General features: G+C 44.2%; 1 protein-coding gene across 4 annotated transcripts in view; it reads right to left on the reverse strand.

Annotated features, from left to right (window-relative positions):
• Positions 1-18937, reverse strand: part of ABTB3 (ankyrin repeat and BTB domain containing 3) — a 178101-nt gene that overhangs the window by 85017 nt on the left and 74147 nt on the right. For all 4 annotated transcript variants that reach the window (XM_080590525.1, XM_080590523.1, XM_080590524.1 and 1 more), the window contains one exon: positions 784-933. In XM_080590525.1, the coding sequence (XP_080446651.1) occupies positions 784-933 (150 nt within the window). The remainder of the gene's footprint in view (positions 1-783; positions 934-18937) is intronic.

Genomic DNA, 18937 nt, shown 5'->3' on the forward strand with positions numbered 1-18937 from the left:
ATGTGATTGGAAGGTTTCTCTCCTAATAAAAATCCCCCAAAGACCCTTCTGGTAACTGTAAACTCCATGTTGTAGGAAAATGCACATGGCATTTGCCTCCTGCCAACGAGGCATCTAGGTAGTATTCAGAAAACTGTAAAAAATGTAATTGTGCTGTAATCAAAGTTTTCAGATTTTTGCAGATATCATAGCTTATCACCTTTCTCTAAAAGTGTTTTGATTAATAACAAATAATTTATCTTCCAGGTGCTAATTGCTCTGCTTTAGGTTTGAGCTGTGCTTCCCTCCTCTACTGAAACTGGAGGACAGGAAGGGTGAAGAACATTCTGTAACAGACAGAATGAACTCTACTTTAATTTGTGACTATATATCCTTCATTTATTGAAACATTCAGCTTTTTGTCTGCCCATCTCAAAATGGGCAACCCAGTGAAATGAGACAGAACATCAGTATGTCAGACGTTTACAAGTCTGGCCAAGCTGTGAGGCGCTCTCGAATGCAACATGAAATAAGGCATCCCTCACCTTTAGAAATGAGGGCAGTGTGTGCAAACAAGTTGTAGCCATTGCTACGAGACTGCACGAGACTTCTTTCCTCCTGTGGATTCACAGCTTCAGTTTCCCACCAAACCATAGAGCATAAACATGGCTAAAGTCAGCCCCAGCGCCTCCTTCAACATCACACGTGTCCCCTTGTCTCCCCTCTGTACTACCAGTTAATGCAGGTGGCTTTGCTTTACCTTGAGGAAAGAAACCCAAACATCATAAGCAACCTCGTACTTACTGAGTTCGGCAATGCTCCCCACGCGTGTAGCCAGTAAGGACTGCTCGATGGTCCTTAGCTCTGACTGGCTGAACATCTGCACTTCCCCAGGCTTGTTTGATCGCTGCTGGTCTTTGTGAAGGTTCAAGCTGTCCGGCAGGCAGAGGACACCTACAGTGAATAAAAAAAGAGAGAAGCCCCATGTAATTTCAGCCACTACTGCTGTCACAACCGCCGCATCCTTCTGGGGACATTCCAAGATGCAGCCCATGTGTGCAGAGCTCAAAGACAATAAACATTTATAAGTCAACGTCACAGATGACTCACGCTCTCAGAAGTGACCCTCATTAACTCTTCTGAATATCCTCAAGTCCCTCATGATGTCACCTAGGGATAATTATTACAGAAAATCCCAAAGAACTGTCCAAGGCGGAGGTCAAGAGCCTTCGAGAAACTACTCCAAAACCATATGAGTTTAATGGAAAATGGTAACTCAGCAGCAGAATTCTTACAGATTGGCTTTAAAATGGGGTATGAAAGGGATGATACATTTATAGGATTTTCCTATACAGGGAATTCCAGTGACAACTGCCAAAATAATGGACGGTGTCAAGGTGCTTGCAGTGTCATTGATGAGTCTACTGCATTTCTTTTGTAAATACAAGTCCTCACAACTGAACTGCGTGAGCTTCAAAAGCCCACTATGCAGAAGCCCTCACAGCCGTGAATTTTTATGGGGGAGGGCATAAGCAAAGCTACTGATGTAAAAAAAACTTATGTCACACACATCCATGCAGAAACAAGTCACTTTTTTGCCACACTATCGAACCCCTCAGGCGCAGACAGAGGGCACGCGTTTATTAATCAAAATCACTGTTATATTACAGAACAGAACTTACGTACAAGAGCAAACAGCTCATTACCATCCCTGTGTAACAGATGCATTGAAGTCCAGCTTGGACAGCAAGCTCTGCTCCCTTCCTAAGGCCTGTGAAGGGGCAGCTATGGCCATGCTTGTCCACAGCATCAATTCCAAATCCCTCTGGGACACACACAGGTGGAGACCCACAGGAGACAGGGGGATTGCACCTCTTTATGGCAATTAAATTCCATCCTCTCTCTGACTGTGGGATTTGCAACAATTTGCTTTGAAAAGAAGACAGAATAGGAAATGTATTTTTTTCAGTCAGCTTTTACTGTTCGTTCCTTTTAAGCACGGGGGAGAAGTTCTACCCTTACTGGACGAGCAGGCACTTCACAAAATAACTTTACAAAATGCCTGAAGAAGGAGGTGCACATCTGGTGTCTTCAGAGGGAAGAACTCGCTGAGTTTCCCAGCTCAGAAAGTAACTGGCATCTAACTCTACTAACCAATGGTTCTGCCAATAGGTATAAAACACCTTGTTTCTTCCACCAGCCTCATCTCCATCTCCTCCCTGCCTGCAAAGAGTCCAGTCTAAAAGTCCTACTTGCAGCACAGAGCTAAAAACACCCATCCTGGGAGAAAAGAGGCGACACAGGCTCAGCGTGCATGATCAAACCAAAAAGCAGGGGGTATACGCTGGAGAAACCGGGACCAAAGGTCTCGTGCACCGCGGCCGTAAGACAGCAAGCTAAACCAGGCTCCCCCTCCCGCGACAGCAATACCAGGGCAAATTCCCTAATAGCCTGCTTGAACACTGGGGATGGAAGAGCAGCAGCAGCCGTAATCCCAGCCCTGGCTCCAGGCCCAGGGTCGTAGCAACCGCAGGCAAACCACGTGCATGTGTGGAGGGTCGCGGGTGAGGAGTACGGCTTGCGGGGAGCGCCCTGGAGAGAAAGAGCCGGACATCTGACGCAGCAACAGGGACGACAGAATTGAAAGTACAAAGGCGAAGGATAAAAAGGGACAGCAATCAGAAGCTATCAAACAAGCCTTCCAAGTTCTCTTGGGATCGCCTGGCATCTGCCTTGCATTTCACATTTAGTGTGCCAATCGACATTTGTATTCTGTGCACGTCCAGATCTCGAGATGCGCAACACCTGGATTTAAAATGCAGAATTGCCAGCGTATTTTAATAAGATTTCTCTCTCGGAAATATTTCTCATTTATTTAGATTATTCTTCATAATTTTAATGGATAGAAATTAAGGCAAAATTGGAAGAGCCTTCTCTGCAGAAAACAGATGTGTAAATGATCTACTCTATGAGACTTCTGAAAAGTACAAATAGCTTTATACCATCTTTAAAAAAAATGAATATCCAACAGGAAAATATTCTTCAGTGAAAACACACCTTAAGAGTGGAAAAATACACTCTTTTAAGATACCTTTACAAATAAGATTTAAATGGTTTAAAAAAAACATAAGATGCCCAGGAGATGTCTCTGAGTGATGAAAGCCGTGGCATATGGACATTTTATTCTCTATTTTATTTCTAACTCCGTTCCCACAGCCAGGCTTTCCCTTACAAACAGCCCTGATGATTAGTTACTCTGTTCTTTAGAGAGGGGAGCGTATTCTTAGGTTTTCAGAAGAAAAGTGCAAATGAAATGCAAAATGTACCATTGTTAGAAAACTTAGCAAATTATAGGATATGTCACACCAAAGGGTTTTTTTTTCCACTTGGGGTTGAGATCAGTAAAACCATGCAATAGCCAAACATCTGATACACAGCAGCTTCACAACTATAATTGACCACAGCAGGTGACCCGTGGTGCGTTGGAAGATTGGTTACAATTCTCATCATTTTGCTTCATCGGATCTGGTTTTTGCCAGTATGGAGAAAGGGAATTGCATGGCTCTGGCACACAACTCTGCCCCTCTTCTAGCTTCAACCGTTCTCTCCGAAAACAATCACTAATGTCACTAAAATGCTTTTTTGGAAGCAAAACTTGCTCTGTTTTTTCAGTATTTCCTGTAAAGCTCAAACGTGCTGATGGAAGACTACGGAAGGGAATTGCTCCCCCACAAGAAGAGAGGGAGCTTGGCAAGTCAAAGAGGGAGGGGGGAAAAGTAAAAACTTTATGATTATAATATGTCTTCTTTATAAGTAGAAACATTTAAACAGCCATCACCAGCTTTCACTGGTTTGGCTACAGTTCAATTTCCGTATTTTAATTCCCTGCTGATTGGCGTTATTCACTTGTCAGCCACGGCTTCGCTGCGTTATACTTGACACGCAGGTAAGGATCTCACGTTTCCAACAGCCTGGAAAACAGAACTTTCTTCCCTTGCTTTTTTTGTTCTCTCGACTGTTCCTGCTGATGCTATCTGTCATCCCAAAACAAAGATTTCTGTGCAGTATCTTCAGAATTAAGCTGCGGTATCTGTCTTTTCTCTCGCCTGGCACTGCTAAACGTCCTTCCATTCTGCACAGTTACTCAGCCCTGCGCGCTTCTTTGCCCAATATTTTATCCCTCATCTTCCCTCCAATTCACCAGAGTGGAAATCGGAAAGCAAGCAGTCAGCTATTGCAGGATGAATGCAGGGCCAGACTTGCTCGACATGCCCCTGGCTGCTCTGTGCCCTGCCATGATGTATGGCAGCCATACGTTGCATTTATGACTGCTATGAATCACTGGAGCAATGGGAAACAACCAAAGCACTCCTGTGTATTTGGCTTTTGTCACCCTTTGGGGTGCTTTGTGTAACCTCGGCTGTCAGATCCTTGGGGCAGGTATCTGTCTGAAAGGAGACACGCCGAGAACGGGCCAAACCCAAAGTTTGCTTTATGAGCTGCTGTTTTCAGTTTGCCCTTGGCCTCATCCTGCCCTGCTGTCTGTAGGTAACAGACTGAGGAGAAACACAACGAAAATACTTTAAAATCAGCAGCAAGCCAAAGAACATAGTGACAAGCTCCTAATGCTCCCCTCCCAAATCTCCAGGGGAAAAAACAAAAACAAAAAAAACATCGTAAGGAAGATCTGATGTACAATTAATACACTCCACATTTTTCCTGCCCTCTGAGCTCATTAGAAACACAAGCTAGAGCTCAGTCCCCAAAGACCTAAAAATCCCAAACCAAAGAAGTATTGCACAAATCGACAAAGTTAAGACCGAAGATGCCTCAACTTGTAAAAGGAGCAATTGTTTTAAATCCTCACTGCAAACTCTTCTGAAGCCAGGGGTTCTCGGTAACTCTGTTTAGGTTTCCCCACGCACATTCCCAGCTCTTGTGCCGGGCTGATACACCACCCTCCATCACAAGGCAGATTTTGGCACAAATACACACACATTCCTGCACGCCCCTTTCGGAGCTTGCCGCAGAGCTGCCTGCGCAGTCCTTGCAGCGTGGCAGAAGTGTGCAAATACCCCACAAACTCCCCAAATTCAGCGCCGGGCAGCAGTGGACAGAACTTGTCCCGGCTCCTCAGCACCTCCCTGGCAAAACAGCCTGAAGGACCTGATGGCCCAGAGCAACCCCAATACTGGACACCATGTTGGCTATGCAAACTCTTTGGCTTTCAGGGCAGGAGAACGAAGGCGTCCACAGCCCAGATTTCACCTAAATATAGAGGAGTCATCAAAAAATCTAAGCCTCCTCCACTATCCTTCTATTTAGAAATATATCTGCATTTATTTACATTCCAGCTGTTCCAAGTGTTGCAAAATAGCTGATTCCTAAAGTGCTGGCCCCTATGTTGCCCATATACCAGGACTGGCAAGCAGACTTCATATCCTCCACAATCCTAACACAAATGTGTTTGTTTTGATAAAAAATATAAGCACTGTAAAGACTATAAAGCATTTCTCGTACATTTTGGTATTACTATTTTTTTTGCTTTGGAAAGACTATCACATTTTTCTCGATATATTAATTTACAGTCTAGATAGAAACTTGAAGGTTTTGCTGCTATATTTTTTTTCCTTGAATGAAGGGCTCCTATTTTCAGGAGCAAATAATTCAAAGTATCTTTGACATTCCTCTTTATCTATCTATTACATCTTAAGCAAACGTACATATCTGGAAAATAGTTTAAACTCCCACTGCAAGGAGTAGCTGGATTCTTCTAAGAGTTTATAGAGATTAAGTGTGCAGGGCAGATATCAGGCAAATTGCTCTACAAAATGAGCCTGAAAACAGTAGTTAACCCTGAACAGTCCTCAAAACGTGGTGCTGCATGTCGCTCCAGTGAATGCTGGCCTTGCTTAGGAGGACTACATTCAGGGGCCAGAATTCAATTGAATTATTATAGCCATTTGATTTTTTAGACAGGTGTTCCTAAGGACTAGAAGGTCTTTGAGTCAAGTCTTCTGCTGTCATACACAATCTTGTGAACTTCAAAAGTTCACAAAACATACAATCAAAAGATCCCATTTCTTCCACAAGCTCACGAACCAAAGTATTTCCCAGCAAAAGAGAGCAATCTTGAGATCTACAGCAAAAAAGCCTACTGGAAAGAAAGAAAAGGGACAGAACTATTGCCAAGGACTTTTGCAAAAGCAACACATTTCAGCAGGTGCAAGCCCCACATGGCTGATACTCTGACACACAGAAAATCTCTCTCCTGATCCCACATTTGGCAGCTATGGCAGGCAGGAGCACGCGAGGAAGATGCACTGTCCAGGTCCACAAGGGGTTTCAAAGCTCGCTGCGGACACCAGCACTGCGACCTCGGCATCCTGATGCCGCTGCAGAGGAGATGGTGAATTCAAGCTGACAAAACCCACCACGCAGAAGCTCCAAGTTGGGAAGAAACCCCCTGTTGCTCAAAGCAACCTGCACCAGGACACTGCCGCTCAGCCTGTCAAACTGACAGGCAAGGCAGATGGAAAGCATCTTGGCTTCTCCTTACAGAAATGAGACCATGGGGAAAATCTTAATGCTGATCATATCAACCAGTGCTTTCAGTTCACTGAAGACCTGGAAAGCATTCAAGGCAAGGAGTGCGAAGTGTCTTCTTTCCACACATTCCAGCCCGGTTAAATAACAGGGAGTGGCTTTGCATGGAGAAAATGCGAAGCACTTGGGAAAGCTAGAAGGCGATAAAAAGTTTCCCTAATCGAAGTCTCAGAGCAGGCAAAGCCGCCCGAACAAGGAAGCATGGAAGAGGCACAGGAGTCAGATGCAAGACCCTGTAAAGATGTCAGATGCAAAGTAATATTGCTTTGTGTGTCTTTAACACCTACTAACCAAAGACATTACGAAGCATTACTTCGCCTCCTGACTGACGTTTAGCAGGTAAAGTAATATTCATGTCCGTTTTATAGATGAAGTGAAAGTAAAGCACTACAGAGCTTAGTAACTAATTCAAGGTGAAATAAGAAATGTCAGAGAAAACCAAGAAGAGAGAGAGATAAGGCCTCTAGTTATGCTGTTTAACCACAAGAGATCACCCTTTCTCTCCTGGAAAAATCAGTAGAAGAGCAAATGAAAAAAATGCTTAAAAATGAAAGAATTGAGATCCAAAAAAAAACAGCCAAAAACTTTATCAACAGCAGCAACTGTTGATAAATGACAAACAGAAGTTGTGCAAACTGCAGATTTTGGGTTCCTACCAGCAGGAACTTCACTTCCAGAACAACTGCAAAGAACAATCCTCTCAGCTACACAAGCACAACTTATTTATTTCATCTGGCCAAGTTTGGAGGTTTTGTCTTAGCAATTTTGTCTCTGGCTCCTCGCAACTGGAAATTTCAGTAACTGCATATCTGGAGAGCAGTTTTTTCCAAGTATGTGCGATCATTTTCAGGGCAGTACCCCAGCTGAGTTGGATTTGATTTCATCAAAAGCCAGAATGGATGATCATTATCCAAAGCAAAATACCTCTGTGAGATATTAGAACAGATGTTATAGGAAGGCAAGATAATAGAATTATATTGCTACGCAGGGCTGTGACATCTTTTCTTGCAAGGCGTTTGTTAGTACAACACATTCTACTTAATTGGGACGTCCTCCTTATTAGGAGCCTTCTAAGGCAATCGTTTTAGCCTAATGATAATGAGTGGCAATCACTGCTGCTTTAAATGGCATTGAAGTAACAACAATTCAACTAAATTAGGATATATTCTGCTAGTACCAAGCAGTTAAGTGGTGCACAACCAAGTGGAACACAGGATGGATTTGATTGTTTAGGATATAAATTACAAAACAAAGAAGAATCAAAAGATTAGATCCCACTAAACATAGAAACTAAACTCCCAGATCAGCAGCTACAGCTTTACGTTCATTTTTATTTGGATACAAAGAAAGCAAAATCTTGGTCCCACCAAAATCAATTTGAAAACTTCAAAATCCTCAAAACCACCACGAAAAAAAAAAAAAAGCTGATCCACAAGCAAGAAAAGTAATGGAGATCCATCCATCTCCTTGTGTCCCAGGTCCCTAAACGTCTCTCCCTTGTGGTCGCTGCTTACTGTTGTGAATCCATGAGCTGGATGGTCAGCACGTGCTGATGGCAGGGCGAGCAGCAGCCGACGCAAAGCTGCGTTCCCCTGCCTCTCCGTGGCAAGGAGACTGATGTGCCTTTACCTACTTGTGATTTTCACGACCTCTCTCTCTGTTGACTGTGACGTGGTGTTTTATCGACTTCACAACAGGAAAATTGCTCAACAGCAGGCTGTGATCAGCTAGACTGTTCCACTGTCACAGCAACCGTAAAAGTTCCAGTGCAAGTTGGGATTTCTTTGGCACAGAGATGTTTGAGCTGACACACTGCATTTATTTCACACAGAGCACCCGGCAGCTCACCCTGGTCTAAGCTATGCTGCCCTGGAAATAGAGATGGCGAGAAGAAAGGTTTTCTATCACACTCTTTGACAGAAGGCATGCAGGTAAATAAGTAATAATAATACAAAATACTGCTATCACCTTTCTTCTTTGCTACATGCAAATAAATACAATACACGCTGCCATCAGTGACTTGATACCAGGAAGAAGTTCACAGATTGAGAGGAATTCGCAACAAGAAAAGAGAATGATGAATGTGTTAGCAGTGCTGGCTAGCGAGGGGGCTTATAGATGAATTCGGATGTTACAGCACGTAGCTTAACTGCGAGATGCCTCTTCCACATTGCAGCCAGCACTCAGGATGGCAGACATACCGAGAGGGGACAAGGATATGCACTGGAATAAATATGGACTCTGGAAACGGACAGCAGTACTAACTCATGCAAGGATGGGCTTGTCTAAAAACAGGCAAAATCCCCCATTAGGCTGAGAGTTCGCAGAAGGTCTAAGCCTTTGAGTCACTGAAAATGACAAAGGATGTGCTAGTGGGTTTTTATTTCACAGAAAAAAAGACCTGTCAGCTGATAGCAGCAGAACAAGAGGATTCAGTGATTCAGAGCTTAATACGCTTTCCTGGAGCCCGTAATTTCCATCGCTCGTTACCGTCAGCCCCCCAAAATGCCCAGCCATGACAGACGACTTCCTGTTCAGCAGCCCTAACGTGACCACGGCACGAAAGCCCAACTGTGCTGATAAGGCTTTTTTCCAAACCAAATCAAGGCTCATCCGTTATGTGATAAACAAATGCAGCTCATCAAGGATTATCGAATAGGTATGCGCTCACGTCTGGTTTTTATGAGCTGTGAGTTTCCTGTAACCATGCAGGGGCAGACCTCTCGAAATGAGACTGGACCCCATGCAAGCACATAATTCCCCATTTTTGCAAACCTGCTATCCAGACTCCTGCACGAGGTTCTGCAGCTATAGGAAGGCAGTATGAAATGCTTGATACGACCGAGCATTTTTCCACTGCATTCTCTGTACACTGCCATTCGTTTGGCATGGGCACCAGGCATCGGATCCCTTCAAGGGTTGGGCCTATCATTTCAAAAACACCAATGTGCTCACAATTTCTGAGCAGTTGCACTGAGTACTATACAATACACTTGGCAAGAAAAAGTAGAATATCTTAAAAAATGCCTCCTCTGTTTGCTTCAGTATTTGTAAAGATTAGTACGTCTTTTGCAGTAGAAGGAATTGTTTGCCAAAATTCCTCCTTTTGCCTCAGAACATCATCAGCTTGTTCAAAATCCATGAATAATACATGATGGCACAGACATTCAGCACTCAGACAGAATACAGGGCATTCCCAAACCAGTTACCAACCGAATCCTTTGCATTTGACAGGCGGGCATGGTGTCAGCAGCCACAGACGGGACAGAGGAGAAGGGGACGGGGTTGCTCAGGAGCCAGCTACGTGTGCCAGTGCTTATGGAAGCCATCCTTACAGGAATTCACAGCAGTGAGACATCTGACCTTACCAGGACAGGGTAACTCACTGACTGGAATATTACACGTATTTCTGTGGAGCTGGGTGCTCGCTGTATGATTTGTAAGCCACCTTCCACACACACCGGAGTGCTGGCTCCGTCCCAGGGGAAGCTCCAGTGGTATGAAGACCAGCCTCCAGCTCAGAAGGCCTCAATCACCAGCCCCAAGAGCCCCTGGGAGGGCGCTCGAACAAGCAGTTGAATAAAATAAAAGAATAAATAAAACGAGTGAAACCCGGACTCAGTGGGGTGTAATGTGGTGGGGTCCCCCCGTGAGGGGGGCTGCGCCGCGGCCTGCAGGCCGATGGGAGGCGTGAACAACAGCACATGGCCGCCACGCACCGCCGTGCCCTGGCGGGGAAACGCAGGCGGCTCTGGCAGAGCGCTGACTGACTTGGTACAGGTTGGGGTTTCGTCCCCCCAGCGATGAGTTCAGGGTAAGCGGGAGCGTGCCGAGCCCACAGCAAAGGCTAAGTCATCAGAATTTCCCTTCAACTGCTTGTGCAGATGACTATCAGATCAGCCGCTCCACCCTCGCCATGAAAGCCCACGCTTAATGAAAGCAAAGAGAGAGAGGCTGCTTTAGAAACACGTGCTGCTATTTACTGGCTGTAGGGCAGTATCCCATCACCACAAGCCCTCGCCCACACCACGAAGGGCAGCACTGAGCGAACCGGTTATCGCGGCAGCAGGAAAACCACCCACCCTCGAAGGCACGGGCTGCATGAGCACGGCCATCATATAAGCAGTTAATAACCCCAGTGCAGGATGTGCTCTGCAGCCCCCTGCCCACCCCCAGCCATGTTGTGGTACCCGGCTCCCACCTTCAGCAAAGGAGTAACTAGCGCTCTGCCTTCAGCATGTGCTTCAATGGGATTTCACCATGTGCTTAAAGCCAACTATTTGCCTAAAAATTTCACTGACTGGAAAGCCTGGATGCTGGCCAGGTGACGGTCCTTTCTAAAAGTAACCTTTACGTTCTTCAGAAATTCCACTTGGCTTACTAAGTAGAAATGGCTTGTTAATAGCACGTGCTTCGCCATCCAGACCTTTGATATAGATACCTACAGCAATAAATCAGCTCTGACCAGAAAAGGTTAGCCTAAGTGTGTATATATATATGGTAAAATCATTACAGACGATGAATAAAATTTACAAGAATAGACATTAGAACATGTCTCTGGCACACTTTTATGACTGATTGCCCCACCAATTGGCTGGCTGAACCCTTTTCAAATAATACAGATTTTACAGAGCTGATGGACACCCTCTTCCCCCTACCCAACTACAACAAAATCTGTGTTCAGGTGCATGAACTCATTACAGGGCTACCAGTTTAACTGAAGAAAGACTTCTAAAATTATTTTATAGAGGTTTAATTTTTTTTCTTTGATCCTTGCAGAGTATCCATTTGTAGAATTTGAATGTTATGACATCAAGATATACAGTCTTATTCCTAAAATACCTAATTCATTTTTTTTTTAAATGATGCCCTCTATTACTTTTCCCAGACAGAGAAGACTGCACATTTATTCTCAGAGCAGTTAAAGGTCAAACCCTGTTTTCACTTTATGCATAATCTTCAGATATCAACCTCTGCATTATTCATCTCCTCTACTTCTTCACCTAGACTTTCACATACAGACCCACAAACACCAAAAACCCTATAGTAAAGGAACGCGATCGTTTCTCTGTCACACCTTTCTGCAGTGCACCTATTAGACATCAGTTAAGGAAGAAACAGATATTCAGTATTTCATCCTCTTGTTTCAGTGAGGTCTACGGCATACCCACATCTCATTCATCCTCTACTTTGAGCAAAGCACGATGCCGTTCCTCATGGGCTCACCTCTTCCCACACGTGCCCGCAGCAGCATCCACAGCAGTGCCTGGGCTGCCCTATGGACCTGCTCCATCTTCGAGCACCGCTTTGCCAGCCCTTCCCTAGGACACCAGCACCACAACTAGGAAGGGGAACGAACTGTGGGGTGATGTGGGTCCCGCTCTCCTCCACAAACTCCTTGTTGCCTGAGCCAACTCTACTGAAATCTCTCCATATGTACATACATACACACACATCTATACATTATATACATATATATATACACACATACATATATATATTTTTAAATCAGCTGGGGGGAAACATCTGCCCTAGAAAAAGTAAAATGCAGTTGGAGCATATTAGAAGAAACTGAAATCTGGGAAGTATAATGATAATCAGCATGTAGCCTTAACAGTAGGCCGTGCTAACCGCCTCGCCTGTTACATCTCGTCCTCTGGTTTTATTTAGCCTTTTCTCTTTTAAGCAGACTGAAAGGATCCAACTGATGTTTTGAAACACCCAGACTCGGCTGCAATGGGACAGCATTGCATAACAGACGAGCTGACTAAGGAGCAGCACATACTGTAAAGGACATTGGAAAAAATGAAGAAAAATCTAGTCTTCACTACAGGTGGTTAAAGCCACTAAACTAAATAAACTCGTACTTATTTCAACCACATTTTTCTAAGTACTGACATGTTACACTTTCAAGTGCAACCAGTGTTGTACTTATTCTAACCTCATTCTCTGTGGACAAGCGCAACACAATGCTCCCTGGTTTACATCTCTTCATGTTAACAATGATATGAACCACAGGGAATTATAAAAGCTACAGAATTATGAAGATCATAATATTTAAAAAAAGATGCAGATTCAGAGAGAACTGTGATTTTTTTTTAGCATAAAAACACACCATGAAATGTTAATTGTAATGCACAACACTGCAAGACCTACAGAAATTACAAGCAAGTTTTAATCGTCTCCGCTACACGTCATGAGGAAAACCAACAAAAATAGATTAAATTTCTAGTTCTAAAATAACTTTGGAATTAATTATTTTAATTCCATTCTAGCGAAAAGGCAGAGCTCCCCAGTTTAAATCATTTGTAGATTCGTGGTCTCCAGCAATGAGTGGACAACACTGCCATTGACCTTAGCCACAGAGACTGCTACAGCATGCCAAGAGCAATCTACGAGCTTCATTAAAGGATTAGAGTTTGTACAAGTGTGTATATATATATATATAAAGATATATATTTATACACATTTATATTTATATATATTCAAGGCTAAAAATATACCTTATTTCTACCTACAGACTATTTGCAGGCAGAGCTAAACTGTACATTTAAATGGGAAACAGTATCATTTTCCCCTCGCATCATTATATGTCATACAGCCATGATACTTGAAAGACATTGCATGTGGGTCAGCTTTTCTGACATGAAGTATGCCTAAAGAAGACAGACAGTTCATCTGGCCCAAATTCCTCATTCCTCGTGTTAATCATGTCTCTAGGTGACTAATGACGGATTTAGTGGATGCTCAAAATGGTTTGTTGAGTAAGAAAGTTTTTCTTATTCTAGTAGAGGTGGAAACAAACTCCCTTCTCCCTATCTCCTGCAGTGGAAGGCTCCTGTAATGGCAATATTCCAGAACAGCAAAGTAGGCCCATCACTACAAACACAGCTACAGTAGGTAAAACCTTCAGTATGAGAACTAAAATACAACATTTAAAGGATAGGAATTTTGACAAAAAAGAAGTGAGCCTCTTTTTTTAAAAAATGTAGAAATTATTATTTTTGCTATTTCCAGAAAACAGCAAAATGTTGAAACTTTTTCATTTAATGTATCTCTAAGTACCTTCCTCAGGCGGTTTCATCTTTGTTCAGCACTCGGGTGGTATCCTTTGTTCACTAAACATAGCTAGGCAATTTGACACATTTGCCCTGATCATGGAATAAAAGAGACACTGGAAATCTTGAGACAAGGTTTTCTTCCTCAGATGGGGCTGGGAAGAGGAAATGGAAACTATCCCTTGGTTTTGATTATGAACTGATCATAAGGCTGCCACTTACAAAGCCCACCCACTAGAGTTTTTAAGCAAAAAATGATTCAGAAGCAATCTAATTCAGGAAGGGCAAGTCCAGCAGCATGGCTTTCCCCAGTATGCTCTGAGATAGGGAAATAGACGCAGATGCAGTCAGATGCCCACCTGAAGCACCTTGAACTTGGTTTATAGGATCCGTGGCCTTGATCTTCACATTATTCTGAAAAAATTCAATCTAAATTGTTCACAGAGCAAAAACATCTTTCTGGAGTCTTCAGATCCTGGGAGAGGAACAAAGAAAAATATGACTGCTAGGGACAGTGCTTGCAAATTTAAGGAGAAAAGTGGTAAAATGTTTTTGGGATGACTTCAGAATCATGGGAAATATGCAGTATGAACCAATGGTTTTCATGTGCAAGTGGAAATATGATTAAAATGTTCTTAGGTCCATAATTCAAGAGGCAGCACAGAGCAATATGATGTAGCAAAGAGAGATAAGGAGCTCGTGAACTGTGGTCTATTAGTACTACATACAAGATTAAAGCAAGCAGCTATAGAGAAGAAAAACAATAAAAACATCAACAATGAAAAACAATCCTCACACTAAACTGCTCTGCATGCTTTTGGGCTATGATCTGACAGCTGTGGGTACAAGAATGTTCATGGGATCCACCATCCTCTTTTTACAAGTTAATAGTAGCAAGCCAGTAAGCATAGCGGAAACATGAGGACAGTTTTGGAGACCTAAACACAGGTTTGCACCTCATTTTAACTACACTGGAAATGTTAATTTAGGTGCTTTAAAAACAGACCGACCAGGAAACGTCTCTGAAGCAAAGCAAGGAGAGATATTCAAAACATGTAGTACTGATGCAGAGAAAGATTAAGTGTCTTGGTGGCAGCTAGAACATTCTGGTCTTCGGCAAGAGAGGACAGTGTCCAAGACAATATCCTGTCCAAAGAAATTTATTATTAGGCATGAACCTAGACTAGGTGGAAGCAAATGTACGTCTGTTGTCATTCAGCTGGACAATGGCAGTTTGCCTCCTGGTCACAAAGCCTTCACACCCCAGCAAACCCCAACTCGTTTGGGGTTTTGCCCCCAAAAACAGGTTGCAGCCTGAGTGCTGCAGCCATGCAGGCTCCTGCAAGCCCCTATGCCAACACGCGTCCTCAGAGCTAACAGCTCCATGGCACCCCACCACCCTTGCAGTCCACATGTGAAGATATTAGCCACCTGGGGTTAATATCCTGTCTGGATATCAAATATCATATCTACCTTAAGTTGGTGCAGGTCAGCACAACCCCATCAGCCTGAAAGCAAGCTGAAGATCTAGCTTTAAAGAGCTACAGGCGGGCTGAAGGCCAGCGGGACACACTGGAAACGTGCTGCGAAGCAGAGTGGGCACATTTGGATGTGGAAGGTGACTTCCGTAGGCCTGCAAAATGCCTGCTGTGCTGGGGCTCGGCTGGTGGAAAATACTGATGAGCTGGCCGCCCGTGGAAATCCTGTTCCAGCGACGGCTCCCCGTCGGTACGTGTGTGTGTTTGCCAACACCCGCTCTTATTCGATTCCCTCCGCTGGTTTATTTTGGCCGCCAACCAAATGCTGTGAGCTACAGCCTGGAGTCTGCGAGCGCAGTGGGGAACAGCACAGAGGCTGATGGCACAACCGTAGGGCTGCGGGACCAAAAGGGACAGGAGCACGGGGAAGCCAGCACTGCCACCACTGCACTAGGCTAGCTCATCCACAGGCTGGCACGGCGGTGGGGGACATCTCTGCAGTGACACAGGCACTGGAGCCCGTGAGTAGGGACCAACCTCTTCTGCAGAGCCGTGGGAGGCTGGAGGCACGTACGTGACATCTTCAGGTGCTGTGGTTTGCAAGCTGTGGTCGCCAGAGCACACGGAAAGGGGCAGAACTGTTTACCAGGACTTGTGCTTTGCAGCACGCAGGCGAGGGCTGCCCCAGTGCGCTCACCGGGGAGCATCTGCTGGGTTTGTCAAGCCACAAGTGCAAACCAGCCCCTTGCCGGTGCTGCTCAGGAAGGCACATCGCTGGGCTTGCTTTATTACCGCCGGCTAAATGCCGTTGCAGATGATTGCGATAACAGGAGACGCATTGCTGTAATAAAGGAAACAATATTTACAAAGATACTTAGAGTTTTATTTTCAATATATATCATTAATGCAGTTAACAAATATTAGGGCATTAATTTTCTGCAGGCGGTTGAGGTTAGGGCTCTCCTATTGATGCATTTAAGGCTCAGTGCTTTAAATCTGCTGCCTCACATGAGAGCAGAGGTATTGGCACATGCAACAATACCAAGGTTCGGAAGTCTTAATCCACCAACCCAAGCCTACTCCTCTCTAATAAATGAACGAGTTGGTAGCAGGGCATGGCTGGTGCAAGACACACTGCCTGGGCGAACCCAGCAGCACGGAGCTAAACGCCACCCGAAGCACACAGCATTAAGAAAGCATGCAGTCAGTGTTTTGACACATAGATCCAGTGATGGTTTGTAAAGAAACAATGCTCCATCTTGATGCCACACAGTGTGGCTTCCCCCCAGTGTACATATGCTGATGCTGGGGGTACTGCTCCTTATTTACACCACTGATGATCCCAAACCAGCCCCAACTTTGAGCCTGAAATGCTGTTCATGATGAAAAACCAGAGAAATCCAGGAGCATGCTGCACAGAAGCGGTGGCCAGGAAGAGGAGCTTTGCTCCCCACGTACGCCCTGTCCAGGCACGGTGCCTTGGTTAGCTCACGCTTGGAAAGCACCTTGAGAAGCACTGTGCTACACAACCACCCCTGCAGGAGGTTTGTAAAGCAACCAGTTCTCCAGAGGAAGAGTGAAAATGGAAAATGGGAGCTTCGTGGTGGCGTATTTAAACAGACACAGATGATTTGGCCTCGGTAACAGAAAGGCGCGCTCTGCTCCTTGGGTGCATTTCAAAGACAACTCTGCTATGTGGAGGTGAAAACGAAGTGCACTTAAAAAAAATACTCCCCTCTCCCAGCACTGTGGACTTTAATAAATCCAGATGTCTAAGATTTCAATTCTTAAAACTGCGCCTTGTAAAAAAAAAAAGTCAAAGAAAAATGCGAGGAGAAAAGCACGTTTTATATTCATTAAAGACCTGCACGGCCTACCTGGGAGAGTCAGAGGAAAGGAAAAAAACCATACAGCACAGACGTTTCAAATCATACAGAACAAATATTTCAGGGCAGCGAAATGTTATGAAGTAGCTTAGTAGAACTGTTTAACAGTCGCAAAGATACTTTTAAACATTTCATTATTGGGAAATCCAAATGTCAAAAAATCCTGAAACTGGCTTAAAAATAAATACATTTATATGAGTAAAACCGAGTCCTTTTCTTTGCTGCTTTATTTTCACAGCTTTCAACACACGCTCAGCTCTAGTCATGTTGTCAGACTTATCTCTTCAAACAAGAAAAACAGAAATTACATTTTTCTGCACGTCAGAGGAAAAATTATCATGAAAGCACGGCATCCCAAGAGCTGGGGCTTTAGGAAAATCATCGAACACATAGAGATTTTTACTGACCAGCTCATCTGTGGTTCTTAGCTGGATCTTCACTGGTATCTCAGCCACTCAGCCTGAGATTTTTAGTAGCACCTTTCATAGATTTACAGGCAATAAATCTATCAAAGCTTTCTGCTTCTCTTTCATCTTTTGTGGGGGAAAAAATGATAAAAGACGAATGCCAAAAAAAAAAAAAAAAAAAAAAAAAACAAACAAAAAACTCATGCAGTCTGCTAGGGAAAGGAAAGACATAGCGAAAATTATTCAGCACTAGGAAAAAGAACCCGTATCGATAGAGTTGATAAAAACAAGAAATAGTCCAAAACGAGTTAATTCAGTAGTCCCAGGACAAGAGACCATTTTCTGCAAGCTGTCCTTGCGGCCTAATTCTTCTTTCTTAAACCACACCAACAGCTCGAGTGTTTCCGGCATTAGCACAGCGCAAGCCCTGCGGGTTTGGTGCTGGAGGGGCAGTGCTGGGGCTGGGCCCCCCTCACCATGGGGCTACTCCACTAAATAAAGTGACCCCCATCCAGATCATGCTTTGGATATGAAATGACGCAAGGGATTTAATAGAGATGAACGTTTCTGCGAAAGATGGCGATTCCCAACTTAAAACACAGGGCCCTGATTTGAAATTTTGGGCTTTGGTGTCAGCGTTTCCTTGGTTTCAGCTTTTTCTAAACTTGACGTCCTTTTACAGTAAAAGACACGTCCTCTCACTCTTAAGAGAAAGTTTCACGAAAATGCTAAAGGACAGTGATAAATGACTCGGCTGCTGATGTAGCAGAATATTCTTAACCAGAGCCCATAAGAAACAGGTTTCAGACAAGGCAAAACTCATACTGATTTCATTGTGAGCACAGTAAAGATCAAAGACAGTGCAACTATTTTATTTGCCTACTCATCTGCTTTTTGGTTCTTAAAGCCCACCGTAAAAACAATGGACCCGTTTAAGCTCTCCATCACCACAGTGAAAAACGAGGAGCGATGCGCATACAGTCGCTGAGACTGCCACTGAGCAAAAACACTCCAAAATGAAAATCCAGCCCTTCCTCTCCTCTTTCGGGTACAAGCAGGCCTTGTCGGGTGGCTGCTAACCACTCACTCCCAAAAACCAAAGGAAAGCTGCAGATGCCAGCAACGCTGGCCGGCAGGCAAGCAGCCCACGAAAACAGGACCTCTTGCTCTACGGCACAACATGCTTATCTCTGCAAAGCCTTTGTTTAACAATCCCAGCTGAAAACACATGTGGATGACAAGCCTTCGCATGGAATTTAGCCTAAAATTCATCATGGGGTTTGTTGGGCGCTGCCATAAGCCAACACTTGACCCCCCTGAGCCCCCCCAGTCTCAGCAGTGGGCACTGTCAGTAACATGGCGCAGAGGCTGCGGACGTGTGGCCCCTGGCGAGCATTACCACCTCCCGCCACTCTTTTTCACAGAGATGCTTTTCTCCCTCACTGTACAAAAAAATTTTGTTTGCAGAACTGAAGGAAATAATCTTAGCATTTAAAAAAAGAAAAAAGAAAGAAAGAAAAATA

Source organism: Anser brachyrhynchus, assembly GCF_964034855.1.
Source record: "Anser brachyrhynchus genome assembly, chromosome: 1".
Classification (NCBI taxonomy): domain Eukaryota; kingdom Metazoa; phylum Chordata; class Aves; order Anseriformes; family Anatidae; genus Anser; species Anser brachyrhynchus.